The sequence below is a fragment of the Xiphophorus couchianus genome, chromosome 6 (assembly GCF_001444195.1).
Source record: "Xiphophorus couchianus chromosome 6, X_couchianus-1.0, whole genome shotgun sequence".
Taxonomy (NCBI): Eukaryota; Metazoa; Chordata; class Actinopteri; order Cyprinodontiformes; family Poeciliidae; genus Xiphophorus; species Xiphophorus couchianus.
This window is the reverse complement of record NC_040233.1, coordinates 5,909,452-5,930,704: the sequence shown is the minus strand read 5'-3', so window position 1 is coordinate 5,930,704 and position 21,253 is coordinate 5,909,452. Positions and strand designations below refer to the sequence as shown.

Genomic DNA, 21,253 nt, shown 5'->3' with positions numbered 1-21,253 from the left:
ACCTTCATATAAGGGACACTAGAGCCCACAAAAAGACCCCCTGGAGGGGAGAGAAAAAAGAAAACTACAGCAAATATTTCCTGTTCAGTGAAAAAATCCTTGTTTGCTGTTTTAAGAGCAGAACAAAAATGATCAAAACAGTACATCCATCACAGTTAGCATAAGACGACTAAACAATAATCAAATCGATTTGAAAATATTTTACAAAAATTACCAAAATATGCAAAAGTGAACACCCAATGAAACCAACAGCAGAGGAGGGACCTAAAACTAAAACACAGGAGAGAGTAAATGTACAGCTCATATCTGTTAGTCAAACTTAGATCAAGATTACCGGTAGATTACATTATTAGATTAGAGTTGGGCTCTTGTGCTTCAGATACTTGAACTTGAGGTTGTGAACTGATGGCTGATGGTTTCATCAATTAGTATAATCTGGACCAGATGTCCAGATGCACTGATCATACATCAGTTGTCCAGATGCCGCTTCAGATCCTGAAGCAGCTCTGGTCGCCACCATTCCACCATAATGTTTGACTGTTGGCAAGATTGTCTTTCTCAGAAAAGCTTCTTTTTAAAAAATGTTTTTATTGAATGCATACATTTCATTAAGTTTCACTTTTACCTCATTTAGTCCAGAGATTATTTTCCAATAAAGCTTAGTGTGTCGCCCACAAACGTGAGATGCCTTTGGAAGCATTTTGGTCAATAGAGGTTTTGACTTTGCATCCCCATTAATTCATTTATGAATGTCACTGTTCTAAAAATAAACATTTAATTTGCAAACTAGATGTTTATTTAGTAAGCTAAATATCTAGTCAACAAACAAAACATGTAGCTCCACACTTAATATTTAGTTCGGAGAAGAATAAACTTACTCATTGCTATCAGTTTCAGACCGTGTAACTTTACAAACGGCACTCCGTACTTTTTGTCCTGCGTACATTTGGGCCTGTTGACTTTCACGACTGATTTTGACCTCTGACCTAACCCGAATAACTTTGAGCGAGCTAATTATAATAGAACAAAAATAATTAATTGGATTCATGAAACGGCAAAAGAGTGAAATCGTTTTAAATATCATTTGCCAATGCGGGTACGAGGAGACTGTCGGTATTAAACAAGTGAATTATTATTATTATTATTTTTTTTTTATTAGAGCCGAGTCCTCGTGAACTTCGGTGACGTCACGCGCGTCGCAGCAGATTAGGCGGAAGTCGCGCGGCCAGCGGGCAGCTGTCATCGTAGCCGAAAGCCGCCTGCTGCTGCAAACAACAAGTTCAACATTTGTCGCTCCAAGCGTCCGCACCTGGAGGTCCGCTTATAGCCAACTTGGGCAACATGGACGAGGACGTCCTGACCACCCTGAAGCTGCTGATAATTGGAGAAAGCGGAGTGGGGAAGTCCAGGTTTGTGTATGCTAGCAGCTGCTAGCCTCTTGTTGATGTTGACATTATCCTCGTCGTTACGTAAGTTTATTCTTCTCTGCTGGACAGCTACTGCTTAGTGCTAACGTCATTCTTTTATGTTTACTACTTGTTCAACACAAAGTGAACGTTGCTAAAAAAAACAACGTAGTGCTTTATTGACTTTGTTACGTGTAACTTTACAAACGGCAGCTGTGAAAGTTTTGTTTTGTTTTCGCTCTGAAGGAATGATGCTGCACATTCGGTACCAGAAACGTGTTGTTGTGTTGCTATGCTCCTGACGGAAAGCTAGCTTGATGAGTTATCCTGCCCATTTCCAATGTGTCCTCGTCTCCCCTCACAGTCTCCTGCTGAGGTTCACAGAAGACACTTTTGACCCAGAGCAGTCAGCCACCATAGGTTCCACCGTCATAAATACACTCATATATGCCTTTGTAGAATACAGAAACTGTTTCATGTGAGCAATCTTTCTCTTAAATCCAGTTTCTTGTTTGTTTTGTCGTGTTTCTTAAGGTGTGGACTTCAAAGTAAAGACCCTTGCAATTGAAGGAAACAAAGCGAAGCTAGCCATTTGGGTGAGTCTTCATGACCTCCATCATCGCCCACGTTCACAAACATGGTGAAGTTGAACGTTTTCTCCACACGGTGGCGACATTGCTCAGCAGTAAATACTGTTGAGGAACAACAGCTGCTGAGCTGCAGCTCTGTGGCCTAGGTCACAGTAAGAATTGAAGCGCCTTTTCAACAATCAATTTTAGAAACTAATCCTTATTCAGAAGGTGAAATGTTTGCTGAGTTGTTTTTTTTCCCCCACAACAAGCCAAAATGTCCCAAGGACTACAAACTGCACTTTGTGGACTTATAAAGACTATTAAAGCAATGATCAGTTTATTAAAGGGTCATTTCTGAGTTGGCCAGCAGTAAATGGGGACGTTATCATTGAGATTAGCAGTGCATGGTACTAAGTGGTGGAAAATGTACTTTTTAAAGTCTGGTGTGTTTTCTTTTTAAGGACACGGCTGGACAGGAGAGGTTTCGCACGCTGACCCCCAGCTACTACCGCGGCGCGCAGGGAGTCATACTCGGTAAACGGCTGATACTTTTCGAGTCAAACTACCACCTACTTTCCCGCTTTCTTTCTCTTTTTTTTCCCATCCACTGCACTTGTTTACCTCGTGTTTTGGTTATAATATTTTGCTTTAACTTTACATACACTGCCTTCCGTTAAGTCTTAAAACTGCTTGAACCTTTCCGATCCAAAAAGCCATTTATGCCCCCAGTACAGCTAAATAAAACGCATCTAATTACATGATCTTTTGAACAAGGAAATTATTTCTTTTTTAAAGTTATGTACTATAGAAAGCATTTTTTTTTAGTTTTAGGTTTTGTAATAAAGAGAAATTCCTTCCAGATTTACTTGGAAGAAATCTGGAAGAAATCAATTTTCTTTTTTTCCAAATCAATTTTGGGAAAACTTGTCATTATTTTACAGTGTAACCCTTTTAAACTTCTCCACAACTTTCTCCCTGACCCGTGTGCTGCGTTCCTCTGTCTTCATGATGCTGTATATTCACTAATGTTCCATAATTACAAACCTCTTTTGCCTTCACAGAATGACTTTATTTATGCTAAAACACACACACACACACACATAGAAAACCTGTAGTTGTACTTTTGGTTTACAGAAACTGAAACTGAAGAAAATTGCCCAAACTTCAGAGAAAATGTTTTAAGTTGCATTAGTGAAGTTAGAGCTCAAGCATTTTTATACCAACATACGTCAATACAGCTGCAGATGCACCGATGCGAAAAGTTGGGCCGATATTTACAGACATTTATAGATACCTCCCAAATTTTCTGACTCCGTGAAAGAAGACCACACCGCTTGGTCCGCTTCTGTGCTTCCGTTCAAATCCAGTCAACAACGATGTTGATGCTGACGTGTCGGGCCTCCGTAATCACGTTGTTGTCGTGTTTTCTGTCAGTATACGACGTCACACGGCGCGACTCTTTCGCGAAGCTCGAAAACTGGTTGAACGAGCTGGAAACCTACTCGACACGCAACGACATTGTCAAAATGCTGGTCGGCAACAAAATCGATAAGGTGAGTCACTTCCTGGAGTTCTTGCATGCACAACGGGTCACTGACCCAAACGCTAAAAACAGACATTTTAAGTTTGAATTTGACTGTTTTCTTCAACGTAGGACGACTTGCATTATTGTTCCTTGGTGAAAAGAAAAAAGAAAAAAAAAAGCAGTGAAAATATCTGTTTTATGCATTTTGTGCTGCTCTGCTGCTGTTGGTCTGGATTTCCTTGTGCGTGTGCGGTGTGGAGTAGTTCTTTTATGGTTCTTGAGCATCTGATGTGGTTTCAGGATGACCGTGAAGTGGACAGAAATGAAGGACTGAAATTTGCCAGGAAACACTCGATGCTTTTTATTGGTAAGCACGGGCCTAAGTGTGGAATCAGATGTTGTCGGTCATGTTCGTTTACAGCGAGAAAGCCGTAAAGTTCCAGCCGGCGCCAATAAAACTCTTCAAATTGTGTTTAAAAGTTACAGCTGTCATTAAATGTCACAGAGGAAGTCATGCACACAGCTCAGATTAGCTGGGCTGGTTTTACAGTGCTCTGCTCACGACAAGAAATCGGGGGGCGCAGACAACCGAGAAAAACAATAAAATGGCGTTAATATTAAAACTGAACTGCTTTAAGTGACCAAATCCATGTCGGCGTCTGGTCCTGGTTCCCACCTTTTCATCAGCTTGTCTAGAATTTGTTTTAGAAAAACTGAATGAAGAAGTTTAAAGGCAAAATTACAAGATATGATGGATTTAATCTGCTCTTTATTCTAATTACTATTTACTAATTTAGAGATGCACTATTTAAAGCTTTTCCTGGACATTGTAAGTTTTCTTTGAGTTATGACTGGCTGGTCCAGATTTTCTTTTGAAGGAGAAGAAATTGAAAAGTGAAATATCTAAACAGTGAAATCTTCATATTAAAATAAGAGCAATGTTTCCTCAAAAAACAGTCCTGAAGTTAAAGAGCTGTCACAAAAAATGAGCAAATTCAAGAAAAATCCTTCCTGTTGTTGGATGGAAATAGAAATGGACTGATTTCTCCTGGCTAATCCCAATTTCTTAGTTCTGATGTGAAGAATTTGACATGAACTACGGATTCACAATATATTGGCATCAACATCGGTGTTGGTCATTTTTTACAGATCGGTATTGATCCGATAAGCAGAACTGAGCCGATTAACAACAAATGTTTATTTCCATCTTTTTGCCGTTTGTGTTCATGTTTCTTGTAACGATGCAGCAAAAGATTACGGGGTGTGTCCAGTGAAAACTCGCTACAACGCGGTTCACCTTTCACGGCCTCGCTGCTCCGCGGATTTTTTTTTGTGCAGTTTTTTTTTGTTTTTTCAGTGCATTGTGTTCTTCGTCCTGATTGGCTAAACAGTCTCCGTGCTTCTTCTCTACCTGTGTGCCAATAACGTTACGGTATTTAAATATACGTGATACAGCAAATTTTGGCAAATCTTTTTGCCCAGAAGAATAAAGAGCGACAACAACAACTACCGATAACTACGTTCTTCTTTAGAAAAAACACACCTGCACCACAGGCTGCAGAAGAAAAAGCCACTAGAGAGCGGAGTGAGGCCGCAGCGTCACAGTCAGAGGAACAGTGAAATACGCGAGTCACAATTTGTCTTACTGTATTTCGTATTGATGACTAAAATTATTATTTTACTGTAATTATTTGTAAGAAAGCGTTATATTTGTTAAAACAAATTTCTTAGGCCTGAAAACAGGCTTTGCTCTTTGGTTTCAATGTAGAGTATTTAATGCTGTATAATAATTGTAAAAAAAATAAAGGTAACTACTTCACGGATTTCGCCGATCACGGTTCTTTTTGGAACCTAACCCCCGTGAGAAACGAGGGTTCACTGTAACTGAGGCAGAAAAGCTTTCGCACCAGTCACATTCTGACATGAGAAGTGTGATTTGTGTCACTAAACTGCACACAGTAACTGCATTTAATCATTTGTTTTCAAATTTATGAATACTCTTATTGAACAGTGGAGAAAATAGTAAGGGACAGTTTGTTTTTTTTAATACCATTAAACAACAATAAATCAAGATTCTTGTCACGACAAGAAATTTATCGCGATAAACGCTAAAATAAATGCTCACCGATAAGTAGGGTTACGATTTAAAAAAAAATCTTTAGACCTGAAGTGACATTTGTGTCATCGTTACTTTTTGTTTCTTCTGTAGCACTTTCACCTCCCTGACCACATTAATCCCGTCTTTGTTCAGAGGCCAGTGCTAAGACCAAAGATGGCGTCCAGTGTGCCTTCGAGGAGCTAGTGGAGAAGATCCTCCAGACTCCGGGGCTCTGGGAGAGCGACAACCAGGGTCAGAAGGTCCAGCTGGGGCAGCAGGAGCAGGGCGGGGGACGGGCGTGTGGCGGCTACTGCTCCATACCCTGAAACCGACAGAAACCACGGAAACGGCGACCTGACGGGGAAACGCATCGGACCAGAGAAACGGAACTAAAGAGGGGCGGAAGAAGAAAAGGAAGTTAATTGTTGGGAGCTCCGTCATCTGAACGAACTTTGCAGTTTTGCACAATTACTGTTCAAACATCATCACTTATTTCGACTCTTTATCATGTTTGGTTAGCGAGCGCATCAATCGGCTTTCGGTCAGCGGTGGAATGGTGTCTTCAAATAAAACTAGACGTGCCCAGGGCGTCGCAGCGGCACACGTCTGGGGCGGCTCGCCATCATTAGCAACAGTTGTTCAGTTCGGCATTACTTTACCAGCATTGTGCCTGTAACATAATCTGATTTTAGGTGGCGCTTCAGGTTTTATTCTAAATATTTAATCCTAAGCAATAAAAAAAATGTAATCTCCTAGTTTACGTCCGATTCCCTTCAGATTCCCGACTTTATTACGCCTCAGCCCTGTGAATTCTCTGAAATGATTCATTAAACAGTTTAGCCCAGTTACTGCCTTTTTATTTATTTATTTTTTGCCCCCCGTCTTTACACTCCTGTCTCCACATCATTACGTCTTGCTACAAAATATTCCCACTTATTGCTTTAATGCTATTTTCTCAGCATTATCAGCCTCTGTTGTCCAGCTTAATTCCACCTCTGGTGAGTTTTAGTTTTGCAGTGCTTCCTCTGCAATTATCATCTGTCAACCATAGAGTGAGAGCAAGCACTCTTTCCCTCCGTCTCCTTTATGTATTTGCATTCCAGCTTTAATTAATACTTTATTATTCCTAGTTACTGTTACCTGGGAAAAGAAATGAATTTAATCTTTTTTTTTTTTTTTACTGTTGCTTGGTTGTGCTTTTGAGTCATGTACTGTCACACGTCGATCTGAGACCTGCCTTAACACTAACAGCTGCAGTCGAGTAGCATTTGATTTGTTTTGAACTTAAATAAATAGAAACCTGAAGATGGGATCTCTCGGCTCCAATAATTGTGTGTTTGCTGTTTGATAGCTGGCGTAGTACGTTGTTGACGACTGGATGTAAGAATGAAAATATTTCTTGGAAAAAATAATAATAATTCACCCCAACCCCCCCCAAAAAAAAAGTCTGCAGAGCAAAAGTAGCACATGTTGAAAATCCAAGATAAATGACTAAAAACAACAATAATTCAGAAATACTTGCAGCAGTGGAAAAGTAACATGGCTTTAATGTTTCCAATGCAGCCTGGGAAAGTATGGCAGTGTTTTCCAAGTTGGGATAGGAATAGATAAAACTGAGTTTGGAAACATGTATTTCCAGACTCTTTTCCTTATCCCACTGTCTAAAAGTGATATCTATCCATTAATCCAGACATTCATTACTTTTTCTGAAAATTATTGGACGGAGAGACTTTAAACCATGCATCTGTTTATTGATCTTTCCGTCTATTTGTCAGTTTTTCCATAATACATTAACGTGCCAGTCTGTCAATTTCTCTGTCCATCCGAATTTAAAGCATCGATCCGTCCATAAATCAATCAGTCCAACTTTCGGAGCATCATTTTATCTGTCCATGTTCATTAATCTATCAGTCCATCCATAAATCGATCTGGTTTTTGCAAGTTCCGAATTTTAGTCAAAGGAAATTAAATTTGGATATAGTTGATATTAAACAGTCCTGCAGATTTAAAACACTGAAATAAAAGAGGAAAACATGAGAAAATATCAAAGGAAGCATAAAATGGGAGATTTCAGTAAGAAATAGCTAAATTACAGAAGTCACAACTCTTACTGACTCTGATTACAAGCGAGGAATTTCGCAAAACTGCAATGAAGACACTTTTTTTTTTTTTTGTCGCGTCACACGAGTCACGTGATCAACAGCTGGATGTTACTACTGGCGAAAACAACGAAGAACAACAGCAGCCAGTGTTTGCCAATTTTTATCCCAGTTGATTCTCTCTGACCTCTGTGTTTCGTGTTCGGACTCCTCTTGGTGTGTCATCTTTTTTTTTTCCACGGTGCATTTTCAAAATGAAAGACCATAAAGCACATGAAACCTACCACTAAGTACAGCTCCGTGGAACATAATTAGGTTGTCTCAGCCCCTGTAAAGTGATGATTTAAAGCAGAAGGAGAAAAAAAAAGGCAGGCCAGGCGCTTTCACATTGGCTTTATTCGAACGGCTGCTGTACAACTTCATCACGGGAGGATTCTCCGGTGTCCAGACAGTTCTTATAAGTTATGGAAAAACGAAGGTCAAGTAGGGCGTAGCAAAGCAAGCAGACATTAATTGGATTCACTCTTCGGGGTACTAATTAGATGTTACAGCATATAACATAATTAGAAATGTGTTAAAGGTGTAAAACATCAGGCCTGCACACTGTGTACACTGCGAGGCACTTTGGCTGGCGGCGAGTGGAACACGGCGTCCAGTGCCTACCCGGTGTTTGCCAGGGGGGCTTTGACGGTCTGGACCTCGGAGATATGAGACGATTTCTGGATGATGCGGCTGGTGAGGGCGGTCCCCGCGCTCTGCTTCAGGGCCGACACGGCTCCCGTCACGCACAGCCTGCCCGTGAGGCTGGCCTTCGCTGCGGAGGAGGGCTCCGCGGCGCGGCTCTGCCCCGTGGCGGCGCCGGGTGCCGGGCTGGCGCTCTGAGCCGCCTTGCCCTGGGCCAGGCTGGTGAGAGCCACGGCGGCGTGGATCTCCCTCCAGCCCTGGCCGTCTTTTCTCGGTGGGTTTCGGCTCCGCAGCTGGCCCCTGTGCACAAACAGCCAGTGAGATCCAGATGAGTTCGAGCTGCCAGGTGAGGTTGTACTTTATTCGCGCCACTCGCCATAAAAAAAAACCCGAAAAAAAAAACTTTATTGCAGCAGCATTGAGGAAAATTATATATTTAATCTGAGCACCTTTATTCAGCTGTAGCCAAAGCTTTTTTCTTCTTTTTTTTAATGTTGCTGTTTTAATTTCGTGTGTGTTTCTAGGAACTTCTACACTGCAAAACACAAAATCTTACCAAGTATTTTTAGTCTAGTTTCTATATCTAAATATAGATATTTAGTGCAAATATCTAAAGTACACTTTAGATATATATATATATATATATATATAGATATATATATAGATATATAGATATATTTTCAGAAATATATTATAGCTTGTTTCAACATTTAAGTGAAAAATGTATTCCTCTGTGTCGACAATAAAACAAACAAGCAAAAAAAAAAAGCTGTTCCACTGGCATCACGTTAGAAATATATTTTATCAGTCAATAATTCACATAGCACTTTACACGACCACAGTATGGGAGACCAAAAATGTTTTACAGGGTCAAAAAGAACATGAAAAACATAGCAACAAGAAAATAAATAATAAGAAAACACAGCAAAGCAACACAGAACAAGCAAAGATAAAACCAAAAGTGTCACCACACATTTAAAGGTGCAGTATGTAACCTTTATAAAAAGTATGTTTTTATATATTTGTTAAATCGATCACCATGTCATGATTGTATAATATGAGACAGATAATCTGCGAAGAGATTTAGCTTCTCCACCCTCTCTCTGAGCTGCTTTTGCCGTCTGAAGAGACGCAACGACCAAAATCAACCAATCGGAGTCTCAATCAACCACATGTATGCGCTGCTAAATGCATTAATGGCAGAGAAACAACTTAACGCTAATCTGCCGTCATCAATGGCTACGCTAACTAGCCTTAACATTCACGGCAGGATCTGCTGATGGAGAAAAGCTGATCCTTGCATAGCAGAGAGCAAGTGGAGGAGAGGGAAGTGCGATGAGCAGCGCCAGACGAAAGGTGATCGACACTGCTAAGACCCGCCCCCTGGCTCTGATTGGCTGTTTCTAGTTAGCACTGCGAGCAGGAAGAGGAGTTACATTTTTTTCACAGATTATCTGTCTCATACGATTCTGTCTCAGTATAATGAAAGTTTCAACAAAAGTATAGAATATATATATATATATATATATATATATATATATATTTTGCAAAAATTACATTCAAGGCTAAGCAACTCTTATAAATGATGGTCAAGGCCATTGATAGCTGTATAAACAAATAATAAAAGCTTGAAATCTATTTAAAAATCTATATTATAAGTGAAATAATCTGCCAGTAGTACTTCTTCGTCAAAATTAAGGTTTTATTGACTTAAAAACAAGATCATATCTCTTGCTGAAAAGTCGTGTGTAAGTTGGTTTGGTTTTATTTAAAGTGTACTGAGGTGCTTGCACTCAGAACTAGACCAGAAACACTCGGTGAGATGTCGTGTTTTTGTAGTGTAATCCGTAATCCACAATTTTCCGTTCTCATGGACTATAAATATGATGTGAGGCCCGTTCTTTCTTTCTTTCTTTTTTTTTTTTTTTACCAACTGACCACTAGATTGAACGAAGAGCCATATTTATCTTGCCATCACATGTGGTGAGCAACATGATGAAGGAGGTAATAAAACATTTCCAAAGCCTACTGCTGCTACGGAACTACAGCGAAAGAAAATGACGACATAGCAAGTCTCGATAACAACCGTTAGACTCTTTCTATGCGCCGCTCACGGTGGAGTCGCATTTTGTAGACCTTTAGTTCATCATTTTGTCGGTTGAGGCGTTGCACGTTTGGGCAGTTATTCTGTCTGGTTTTGGATGCTGTGCAGCCGGGGGATTATTCCTCTCACTTTTTGTACTTTTGGACAGTTTGTTATGATGCGTAACCGTGGTAAAAAAAAAAACGGTATTGTTTTTACATCCAGGAGCAGCTGGTTAGCATCTCGAAAGCTCTAATAAAACCTGAACTTCAAACCAAAATCCCAGAGGAGTTGGAACAAAAAGGCTTCGTGGATGAAAAGCGGGTCCAAAGAGAAGAGAGAAAAATAATATTCACTATTATTATCATTATTATTATTATTACAGCCCGGCTTTCTAACCACACGGCCAGTCAAAGATTTAAACTGGGGCGGCAAAAGCAAACCAGTTGGATTAGCAGTACTTGCCAACAACTGATGGTGTCATCCATGCGATGTTGACTGCGAACTATTAATAAAATATGAGCATCTTATGAAAGTTGTGAGACAACGTGCAACAGTCTTCAATCAGAGGCATCTCCAGATGTGTTGCGAAACTGACTGCTGCAGGAGATCCGTCTTTCCCGCAGCAGCTCACAGTGAGTTTTGACAGTATCTAATTTCCTTTGCGATAAGTAAAGCATGTTTGAACTGAATCTGAGTCAAACGGAAACACGTCCTTCCAACACAAACACGGACATGTGGACTTTGCTAAAACAAAGTCTCGGGGTTAATGGTAACAAACTCCATGTGGGTTTGATGTGAAACAGAGGATAAACATGGGGGGAATTAATTCATGCCCACTGTTGAGCAGAGTGGAAAATATGTGATTCTGTTGGCCTTTTTCTCCTCCACATACACCGAGAACCTGGAAGTCCAAAATACTATCACGTTGAAAGCAAATGCCAGGACTGGTAGTCTCTAACGGGCCGTCGCCATGGGCTCATTCAGAATAACTACCCAAAACATGTAATGGCCAAAACAATATGGAAATGTTACAGGAAACACAAAGTCAACTTTCCTCCAAGATAATATTTGTCTCAGTCCCTCAGATCCCGCAGGACTCTGGACAATCTGAAGAGACTTTGCAAAAATCACTTACAAACGTATTTTATTTTAGTATCGCCACCAGAGGTGTCAATAACTGTGACTCCAAGGATTGCTCTGTGAGGCGGAAGCTCGGAAACTTCAGCTCGGAGGTGGAGCTTGGTCCTCGAAGGCGGGGCTAGGTCCACCCAGACGTTTTGCACAGCTGAATGGTTGCCATGGAGATTAAAGGATTTCTTAAACATGCATAAAAGAACAAAGGCAACACTTTAACTTTGCTAAAATTAACAGTGAGGTTATGCTTCTGCAATAAAAGAGGAATTTATTTTGAAAGGTCTTCTTCAACACTGGAAGCAGAGTTTTTTTGTTGTTGTTTTTTTAAGTATGAAAAAGTACAAGCCGCATTGCCAAGGTTATGAGATATGAATTACGGTACTAACCTGCAACTTTTAACTGAAGTGTTGTCAGTTGTATCTGTAAAAAAAACATAAAAACATGGAAAACTTAGCAAATGTACCACAAAGCTACTTACCAGATTATTAGGTTGTCGTGTCAAACATGTTTGTGTGAAACTGGTTCATTTTTCTGCATGTGTCCAAGCAATTATTCAAATGTTTGGTGCAAATTCTTTCGGTATGTGTTCATGTTTTTGTCAAACATTGGAACTTAATTCAGCCTTTCAAATATTCAGTCATTTGTCACGGGTTGCAGGTCTTTATCTCAGCTCAAGCACAAGCACTAAACATTTCAGAAATCAATGCTGAATGCCTTGGCTGTATCTCCTGAATAACTAAGGATCAGTTGTTCTCCAAAGGGGCTTCGAAGACGTTTTTTATGAGCGCCGACGAGAGGAAAAGAAGAGAGAGAGAAAGAGAGAGAGAGAGAGACCATAACCAATGTTACGTTGCTTCTAACCTGCAATTTCTGTTTGCGGTCTGTGCATACATGTGCGATATTTGTAGAATATGTTTTCCATCTTTGCTTTGGATTACAGCCTTATTTTAGGTTTGAGCACATAGATAGTGGCCAAAACCGATTTTTCTTCAGAGTCCAATAGAAAAAGAAATTAGATGCTGAAGCTAAGCCTTTCGGCGCTAACAGTCTGAAACATACCGCAGACCTGAGCCAAAAGTAACTTCTTGCTGATAGTAAATCACTTTTGTGTGTTATGCTTTTTTGCTTTGCTACTGAACATCCCTCACCATGTCCCTCCTAAGCCATAAAGTGCCCCTGCCAAGAAAGTAGCTCTGTACCTCTGCTATATTTATTGGCAGGGGAAAAAAACTTGGTTTTTACCTCTGGTGAGTTTCATTATGCGAAAGGGAATTAGTGACACCTTAATTTTATAAGTTAGCAATGAATCCAATCAGGGCTGTGTTTCCAGTGGGGTATACATCTTAATCAATATGAAAATGTAAGCGCAATAGATCGTAGCGTTGTGCTCATAAAGCTGCAGTCTGGCGCACAAGTAGCCAATATCTGTTTAACTTCTTCTGGTCTTTGAAATACAAACATTGTGCGCACCTGTTCCGCTTCCACGGCCACAAACGGCAATTTACCTGCTGCAGCTTTTTTAATACATAAACTCTCACACAAATTAAGAATAAAAAAAATGTATCTGTCTGATGTATGACTGTGTTTTATAAATTACGGTAAAAAAAAAAATCAAAACAGAAACCAGAAAGACTAAGGGTCTCAAAGCAAAGCCCAGAGTTATGCCATAAAGAAGTAGGCTTTCAGAATACAGACAAAATGGACGATCTGATGAACATTACTTTAGCAATTTCTGTAAGGCAGATTCTGATACACTCTGATACTTAGCAGGACAGAACCAAAATATTTATCCATATCTGTCTTAACGTACACCAAGATATAGACTAAAATAGATTCCTACAGAGACAATGAGAAAATAGAATAAACAATTACTAAATATCAGCTTGATGAATCTGAAAATGTACTTTAAAGGAATCTCTGATTGTTGTAGAAGAACAACATTCAGACTCCCTAAGACCGTTACATAAACCTTTAATGTGATCCAACTTAAATATGTTGTTGATTGTTCGCGGGTAACCATATTAAGTTTATGCAAAGTTAATTTACTAAGTTTATTAAGTCATCAAGTCAAATAAACATAAAAAAGGAAGCTTGACAAACTCCATTCGGTTGAATGTGACCAATTTTGTTTGTTTTTTTTAGTCTGAGCTGCATTCTCCTTTTTTTAGTGCAAAGTGTGTTTTTAGGGGGGGTTTTTTTTACAGAGCACACATCTTTTTAGCAACATAATCCCCACTTTGAAACAATGACAAACAGAGGGAGAAAAAAGGGGTGAAAAAAACACAGCAAGGCCCGTGTCCTGCAATATTTCCAAAACACAGCTCCAGCCACACTAATAGGATCTCTACAGGTAAAACTGAGCTGGTGTTAGTGTCCACTGTAAACAATTCTTAATAATAAATCATAAAATGCCCAGTAAACCATTCCTTATACTTTTACCTCCTTTGAGACTGACAACTTGTACGACACACTCCAGTGGCATCACCTAACTCAGGCTCACTGCAGGTTTAGTGGCTGCTGCAGCGTCTCCCATGCACTCTGAAAACATATTAACGGTGCTGGTGATTGTCATGTTCTGGCAGCGTGACTCTCCGTTTCATCTTCACAGCGGAGCCTTAATGACCAAGAGGGGCAGCTTTAATGAGCGGAATAGTGTTTAGGGGATTCTAGCAAGAAGGTAAGCACAAAATAATCCAGAAATAAAAAAAAAAAGACATACTCAATTTAGTATGGAATTCTTAGCTTTCTTATAAAAATGAGCTAAAATGCTAATGTTAGCTTAAATGCTACAAGTAGCTTGAAATGGTCTCACAAGTGTGGCCACAGTTTACATGAACAAAGCATTCCCTTCAGTGAGTTGATAAAAACATTATCGCTACTTTCAATAAAGTAGCACTTGTTGGAAGTAGCCTTCCAATAAATGATTGTTAGCTTAAATGTTTGTTAGCATTTAAGATAACATTAGCTTGTAGCTTAAGTGCTACAAGCTAATTTAGCAATTAAGTAAAATTAGCACTAGTAGCTTAAGTGCTACAAGTAGCATTTAAGCTAACCAAATGTTATTGGTAGCAATAGCATTTATTGCAACAATAGCATGTAGCTATGCTATTGGTAGCATGTAAACAACCAATAGCTTAAATGTTGCTAATAGTTTAAATTCTGCCAGAAGCGCTAAAGGGAATCGTAGCATTTTGCGTGAGTGAAGGAGCCAACTGACATTTTGAAAAAATAAAATAAAAAAAGATCATGGCAAACATTGCTATTTACAGACGTTTGACTACTATTAAAACTGTCTGATTTCTAAGGATATCTAAACTGTAAAATATGTGAAGCACCTTTTATATGTTGTTATATGTACAAAATTTACAACAGCTTGTTATTACATTTAAATTTGAACATCGTTCATTGAAAACAATCGATTATGATTAGATTTTTTTTTTTTTTTTTTTTTGCTTTAATGATTATTATCAGCATCTCTTGTTCACCCACCTTCAGCCTAATGACTACTAGTGGAAGGTAGCAGCCCATGGATGGGTGGATATCATTTATCATACGGCTTCACAAGCGCAGTGACAATTTACATGAACAAAGCATTCTCTTCATTAAGTTAATAAAAAATATTCCAAACAAAATCCGGTGTGTGCTGGCAGAAAAAATAATGTCTCTTGTATCTGAATCTCTAATAAATATCTCAAGTGTCCAGTTCTTTTTAGCTTAAAAGAAACTCTCCGTTGACTCCAGTATTCCTATACAAGTTTAACTAAGCTTAGCACAAAGAGCAATGAAATTTGCCTTTGGTCAATTTATTTCTTTGATGTATCAAAGCTTCTTGGCAATTAATATTATACTGTTGGAGAGCCTGTTTATTTCCCCCTTAAACGGGGCCACGTTTGTAAGGAAAATGCATTTGTGTGTTAATAAGCAGAGTTGAGTGTATTGGCAGCACCCATGAAAGGCTTGCCAAGGCCTCTATGCCAATGCCAATCAGCTCTTTGTGGAGGTATTGTGAGGGTGTGAGGCGGCGACGCCCTAATGGGAAAAAAATAGCGCATGTCATCAGTGAAGGCCGTCTCAGCTCAAATATGGAGATGAGATATTGCAACCAATACCATATCTCCACTCTTAGAAACCAAACTATCCAACATGTCAGCGCCCACCGATTTGGGGTTTATCAGAGGCCACCTCCAGGATTTGGAGGTGGACATAATGGTCTGCACACACTGTGTTGTTCTGGCCTCCGTTTGCTAAACGAGTAATTTTTCAAACTCCAGTCATCTTCCAGTCCAAAACAGCCTGAAATCCAACACCAAACCAGAGTCAATAGAGAAGGAGGGATTCATGGAGTGGATTTGGCAGGTCGCGTTCCCCGCATAACTCTGCTGTTAAACCAGCAAATCCATTTTCCTTTCAAATATGTAGCACCATTTTAACTGGATATTAAAAAAAGATTTTCCAAACGAATGCTTTTTCATTTTTTGCGAGGAAGGATTGTAAAACAAAGGAATAACTAGGCAAACACAAATTTCCTTGCTTTTTGTGCATATAGTCAGCCACTATAATATTGAAGCAAGGCCTGATTCTAAATATGTTACGCTGACAAAAAAACTAATCCTATTATTATGGTTTTTAAGCCACAATGCTTCCCAGTTTTAAATTCAATGCTATGTTGTCCTATGTTCGACAACATAGGAAGGAATTAGACTTTAAACACAATACAATACAACAGATGCTAGCGTGCTAGCTTCATTGTTTCCCCTAATTTCTTGTCTTCAGGGTGGACTTCCCAACATTAACTGCAAATGTTGGGGAAAACTTGAAAAAAAAATCTTTAGGGCAAACTGCAAAAAAAACAAAACACCGAAATACGGTAATACTTGGCGTAGATCTCAGAGGCTAAGTCTTGCAGCTAAGTATAGCTAGCTAAAGACTGCAGCCAGATTGTGACTGTTTTAAGATACGGTTTGGGCTTAAAAACAAACTGAAAAGGCAGCTCTGCCAGTTTAATGGCTGCAGACCCAGTTTTCTTAAAACACCAAGAGATGGTTTTTGTCAGGACCTCCTGAAATCAAACCATGAGAAGGAAAACTGTAAAACCCCATTTTTGTTGTCATTCTGGCCTTGTTTAATGGACGCTCTAGCATCATTTGTTTGCCTTACCGTATTTTTCATCCAAAACCTGGCCTCTCTGCTTGTAAGAAGGTACTTATAAAGTAATTCTAGAAAAGGTAAAGCTATACTTATTAGACCTGCTTTCCTGGAATGTTAATTATAATGAATTTCTCACAATCACAGCTTAGCTTTCAGTTCAAAACATTTCTAAAAAGCAGTAGAGATTAAGCAAAGTTTAAAAGTGACATTAATGATTGTACAGTCTTAGTTTTAATTAATAATCGTGTCTGTGGGATGATTTTCATTTGTTGATTGCATTGTATTTTGTTGTATTGGATGCACCACTGAACCATTGAAACTCTTAGGGGATCTTAGAGATCTATATAATAAATATATGAACTCTACAATAAACTATAGAGTTCCAGGTATTTTCCTGTCCTAACGGAGCAGCTCAAATGAATCCAAGTGCAGACAGACTCCAGAAGCAGATGTCTGAGAGAGTAGCTTCAATGCAAAATTGCGTAGTTGTCCGAGAGAATCGAGAAAATGCAAAAATCGCCTGAAAACGCAGCACCCCAAAAGCAAAGGTAAGCAGAGGGCAATATTCAGGTAATGATACTGGCAGGGTACTGGCTGACAATGAACCAAGCAAACTAGCAGAGTGATCACAGGATGAGTAACAGGTGCGCTGATTAACCGATAGCAGGAAGATAAAACCACTAAGAGAAGGACACAACTCCTCACAAAGCAAAAACATAAACGAAACCCCTGCATTATTTTACTTTCAGCTCATGACGAACCTTTAAAATGAACGTGACGTTCTCGTTTCGTGAGCCTATGCAACCGCAGAAGGTTTGTGTACGGGTGTTAAACTTTTCTCCTGTTTAATTGCTAACCTACGTCCGAGCTACTTTTTTCACACACACAAGTTTTACTCGAACTATAAAAAAACCCATTCCTTAAGTAACTTTGCGAGGCTGAAACTTCTTTGTTGCCAGGAGTAATTAGGCAGCGCCGTCCTTAGTGTTGGAGTGAAACGTATGTAGAGGTGCTACAGAGTGGAAGTGATTACAGAAACGCTACACACAACTCCTCTAATGCGACGCAAATGAAACTGCTTTTGAGCAGGAAAGCAACACATGGAAGATACAGACTGCCAAGGCACACAGCTACATCCTCACAGACTGCTAGAACAAGCCAAGTAAATATTAGCGTGTTGCCTCACATTTGCGTGGCTGCTGCAGCACTTACTCTACAATCTGTCTGTCTTCAGCGTTTTTTTTTTTTTTTTTTTGCCGACAGACTGTTCCCTTTCTACACCCAGGCTGATGTTTCCACTTCTCACCCTGGGAGAAATAAAGTCTCAGACATGCTGTAATTGTCCTTGAGGCCGGACTGGACATTTCCACCAAGGCTAGAAGTCGAAGTGGAACAAATGGCACATTCTAAGTATATGGAAATGATATTTGTGGTGTTCGGTGGCAGCCAACGAGAGCCCCTTCCAATTCTTAAATGTAGGATTTCAGCATCTGCGTGAGTCTTTATTAGTGATCTTTGCAGAGGCTTTGGCTGACTCCTTCGGGTGGCTTTGAGACGTGCCAGTGCGCCGTGCTCCCCGTAAGTCTGAGAAGGTAACCGTGTGTCAAGCTCCCCCCCCCCTCTGTTTCGCCGTTGCATTTATGATTGAATCTCGCCGAGCTTCTGACTTACAGACGGACGCCAGAGATTTATTAATGTCAGATCGCCCTCGGGAGCCAAGTTGGAGGTTTCTGTTTGCTGTGTTCTTATTTTACTGCACACTGTGGTGTTTTAAAATGGAGCTGCGAGGAAACAGGGTAGTAAAACTGCCAGTGTGCTTTGCATTCATCGTTAATCTTTAATTAACGAGGAAGATGTCTTTATTATTTCTTCAGCCGGAGGGCCCCTGTTGTTTCTCTTCATCAACCTTGATGTATATAACATCTTCCTACAAGGTCAACCGTCTCTTACTAGCTTGGCCATTGTCTTCCTGCGCTACTCCACTCGATTCAAATCTTGCTTACAGCAGAGTCAAATTTCTACCGGTTGTGAACAATGACGACATTTTTCTGCGAAGTTCTAGTATCGTTGTCTGTCTGTAGTTTTAGCAATGGGAGCGGAGGAGGTGAACAAAGCTGTTGAGTCTGTGTTGGACCCACTTCCAAATATTGAATTAGCATTACCATTAGCTTTGTTTGGTTTGTCTCTCTTCGCATTGGAGGATGGTTGTTTACAATTTCCGGTGAGCTTCATAGTGTTGAACTGATGCATTACATACGCTACAACTGGGTAAAATTGAAACCTTCAACAGAGTTCACGTCTCCTGGAAGAAATCGTTTCTTAATACCCGAGAGCTTTTAGCAGGCCAATAATCTCTCACCCGTGCTGTAGATGAAGTTGGCCTCTGCTTCGGTGGAAGAATCCGGCGAGACAACATCTCGATCGCATTCGTTGGAGCTGAACGATTGGGAAAGGCATCTCTTCCCATGAGCGGAGGCAATGGCGTCAGCCTTTGCCGCCATCATGTGTCGCAGGGTGTCGTTCAGGTAGCGGTTCAGCAAGCTACTCTTGTACTTGGACGGAGGAGACGTGCCGTCGTCTTCGTTGGAGAAGTCTGCCCCGGCGAGGACGCTGGCCTGTTTCTCAAGCAGGCTTCGGCGGTAAGACGAGCCGCCAAAGTTTGATTGGGCCGTTGGAGTCGGTAGGGTGCACTCTTCGTCTAGAGAGGAGGAAACAAAACCGTCACTGCAAATTCTGCTTAACAAGAGAGATTTAGTGGACAAAGCGGCAGGTTTAGACTTTCTGAACTGCATTCCTCGAGGGCTGAAGTCCTGTATCTTCTAGATGTGTCCCTTGTCCTACACACTTGAAGTAAGCAGTGAAACTGCCTCATTAACATGCAGTCAATCTCTCTCACGCCTCTTAGGCTAGGTGTGGTGAAGAAGAGGGACATCTAAAAGTTGCAGGACATCGGCCCTTGAGGGCCACTGGTCCAGACCTAACTCTTAGAATTCTCTTGACTAGTGAAACGAAAAGACTGATTTATGTCAAACCGTTAATCTTAAAGCCTCACCGTCCGAGTTTGTATCGTCACTGCACACACTCAGCCTCTCAGCATTTCCCTGGATGTATTTATTGTAGAGCTTGATCCTCAGCGCCCAGCTCAGGTCTGGCTGCCTCACCGTGTTCTTCAGCCTTCGCCGGGCGTTTGCAAACCAGTTGGAAACCTTGCACAGACATCACTTGATCAATCAGTATCACTAGCCATAACAAAAAAAAAATAAGCAGTCCTTTGACGAAATGGTCTCACCTGCACTAGTGTCATGTGTGAACCCAGAGCGAGAAGAACCTTCTCGGTTTTTGTTGGGTAAGGGTTGTCCCGGTGCTTGTACAGCCAATGTTTCAGCGGCCGAGCCATGTCCTGGAGCACCTGCCTTTTGTGACGAGCTTTCACCCCACCGAGACGAGACCTGGGGGAGCTACAAGACAAATACTTCATGCCATATATCTTTTTGTTTTAGGTTGGAACTTCCATAAATCAGGTCGTTTTTTTTTTTTTTGAAGTCCAAAATTTAAAGAATTTTTTAAAAATTCTTTAAGAAAAGATTCTTACCTGCATCTTCTGTACTTCATGGCAGAGATTTTCTCGGCCTGCTGCATGTCTGGGCTCTGTCCGTCTGTTAAGCTCGTCTGAGGTGAGTCTTCACAGTTCGGCCCGGTCCTCTCTTCAACTCTTCTGTAGTTGTCCAAACAAAACTGAGCATCATCAGTCTTCATCGCTGCAAATTTGTCCATTCTTAAATTTGTCCTTTGCCAACAGGTGCATCAACAGACTCCCAAAGACGCCCACAAACGGTAGATCCTCATTCTTTATAAACAAGGGAAAAAAATATAAATTATGTCCACTGCTCCTTTTTTTTTTTTTTTTTTGAGTCTCAGGAGCAAATAAAAACTGAACCTTACCAGGGAATAATTTTAGAAAAGTCAGATGATGTTGTCTGGTTTTACTGTTCTGTCTGAGGAGAGTTCAAATAACACTCAGCTCTGCAGACTATTGGCCCTCACGCCGGCCAATCGCCTCGCTGCAACACTCTGCAAGCCTTTCCTTGCAGAGTCCTGCCTCGCAGAGAGAGTCCTGCAGCAAGTACCTCTGGATGTGAAAAACGAGTCCACTCCAAAGAATATCAGCAAACCCAGTCATTAGATTTACTAGAAAGTGATTCTGTCAGTCTGCGCGAAGCCGCTTAAGCGTGGCCTCATATTTTCGGCATGAGCCGCGCGATTCTTGCGGATCTTGCGGCATCACTAAGAATGGTGTCAGCAAATAATAATCCATGTTTTATCAGGGGATTCTGGAAATTTACGAGCGTAATAACACGGTTGCTAAAAACCACAAAACGACGGCTCATGTCAGGCAGGAAATCCCGCTGTTTTTCTGCAGGGGGGGCGGGGGGACTTCGGTATGGATTTCAGTAAAAACCAGCTGTTCAGAGAGGAACCGCGTTCAGTTTGTAGATACATT

General features: G+C 40.6%; 2 protein-coding genes across 2 annotated transcripts; one reads left to right on the top strand and one right to left on the bottom strand.

Annotated features, from left to right (window-relative positions):
• Positions 1 to 1,198: 1,198 nt before the first annotated feature.
• Positions 1,199 to 6,913, top strand: LOC114146874 (ras-related protein Rab-18-like). Its single transcript, XM_028021288.1, has 7 exons — positions 1,199 to 1,409; positions 1,771 to 1,826; positions 1,941 to 2,002; positions 2,440 to 2,512; positions 3,413 to 3,531; positions 3,804 to 3,870; positions 5,755 to 6,913. Exons 1-7 carry the CDS (start codon positions 1,342 to 1,344, stop codon positions 5,925 to 5,927), a joined length of 618 nt encoding a protein of 205 aa, XP_027877089.1. The 5' UTR covers positions 1,199 to 1,341; the 3' UTR covers positions 5,928 to 6,913.
• Positions 6,914 to 7,926: 1,013 nt separating this feature from the next.
• Positions 7,927 to 20,922, bottom strand: LOC114146873 (homeobox protein Mohawk-like). The gene is made up of 6 exons (XM_028021286.1): positions 20,345 to 20,922; positions 20,042 to 20,210; positions 19,805 to 19,958; positions 19,112 to 19,450; positions 11,991 to 12,024; positions 7,927 to 8,684 (listed from the first exon to the last, which is right to left on the bottom strand). The coding sequence occupies exons 1-6, from the start codon at positions 20,524 to 20,526 to the stop codon at positions 8,360 to 8,362; spliced, it is 1,203 nt and encodes a 400-aa protein (XP_027877087.1). The 5' UTR covers positions 20,527 to 20,922; the 3' UTR covers positions 7,927 to 8,359.
• Positions 20,923 to 21,253: the final 331 nt, after the last annotated feature.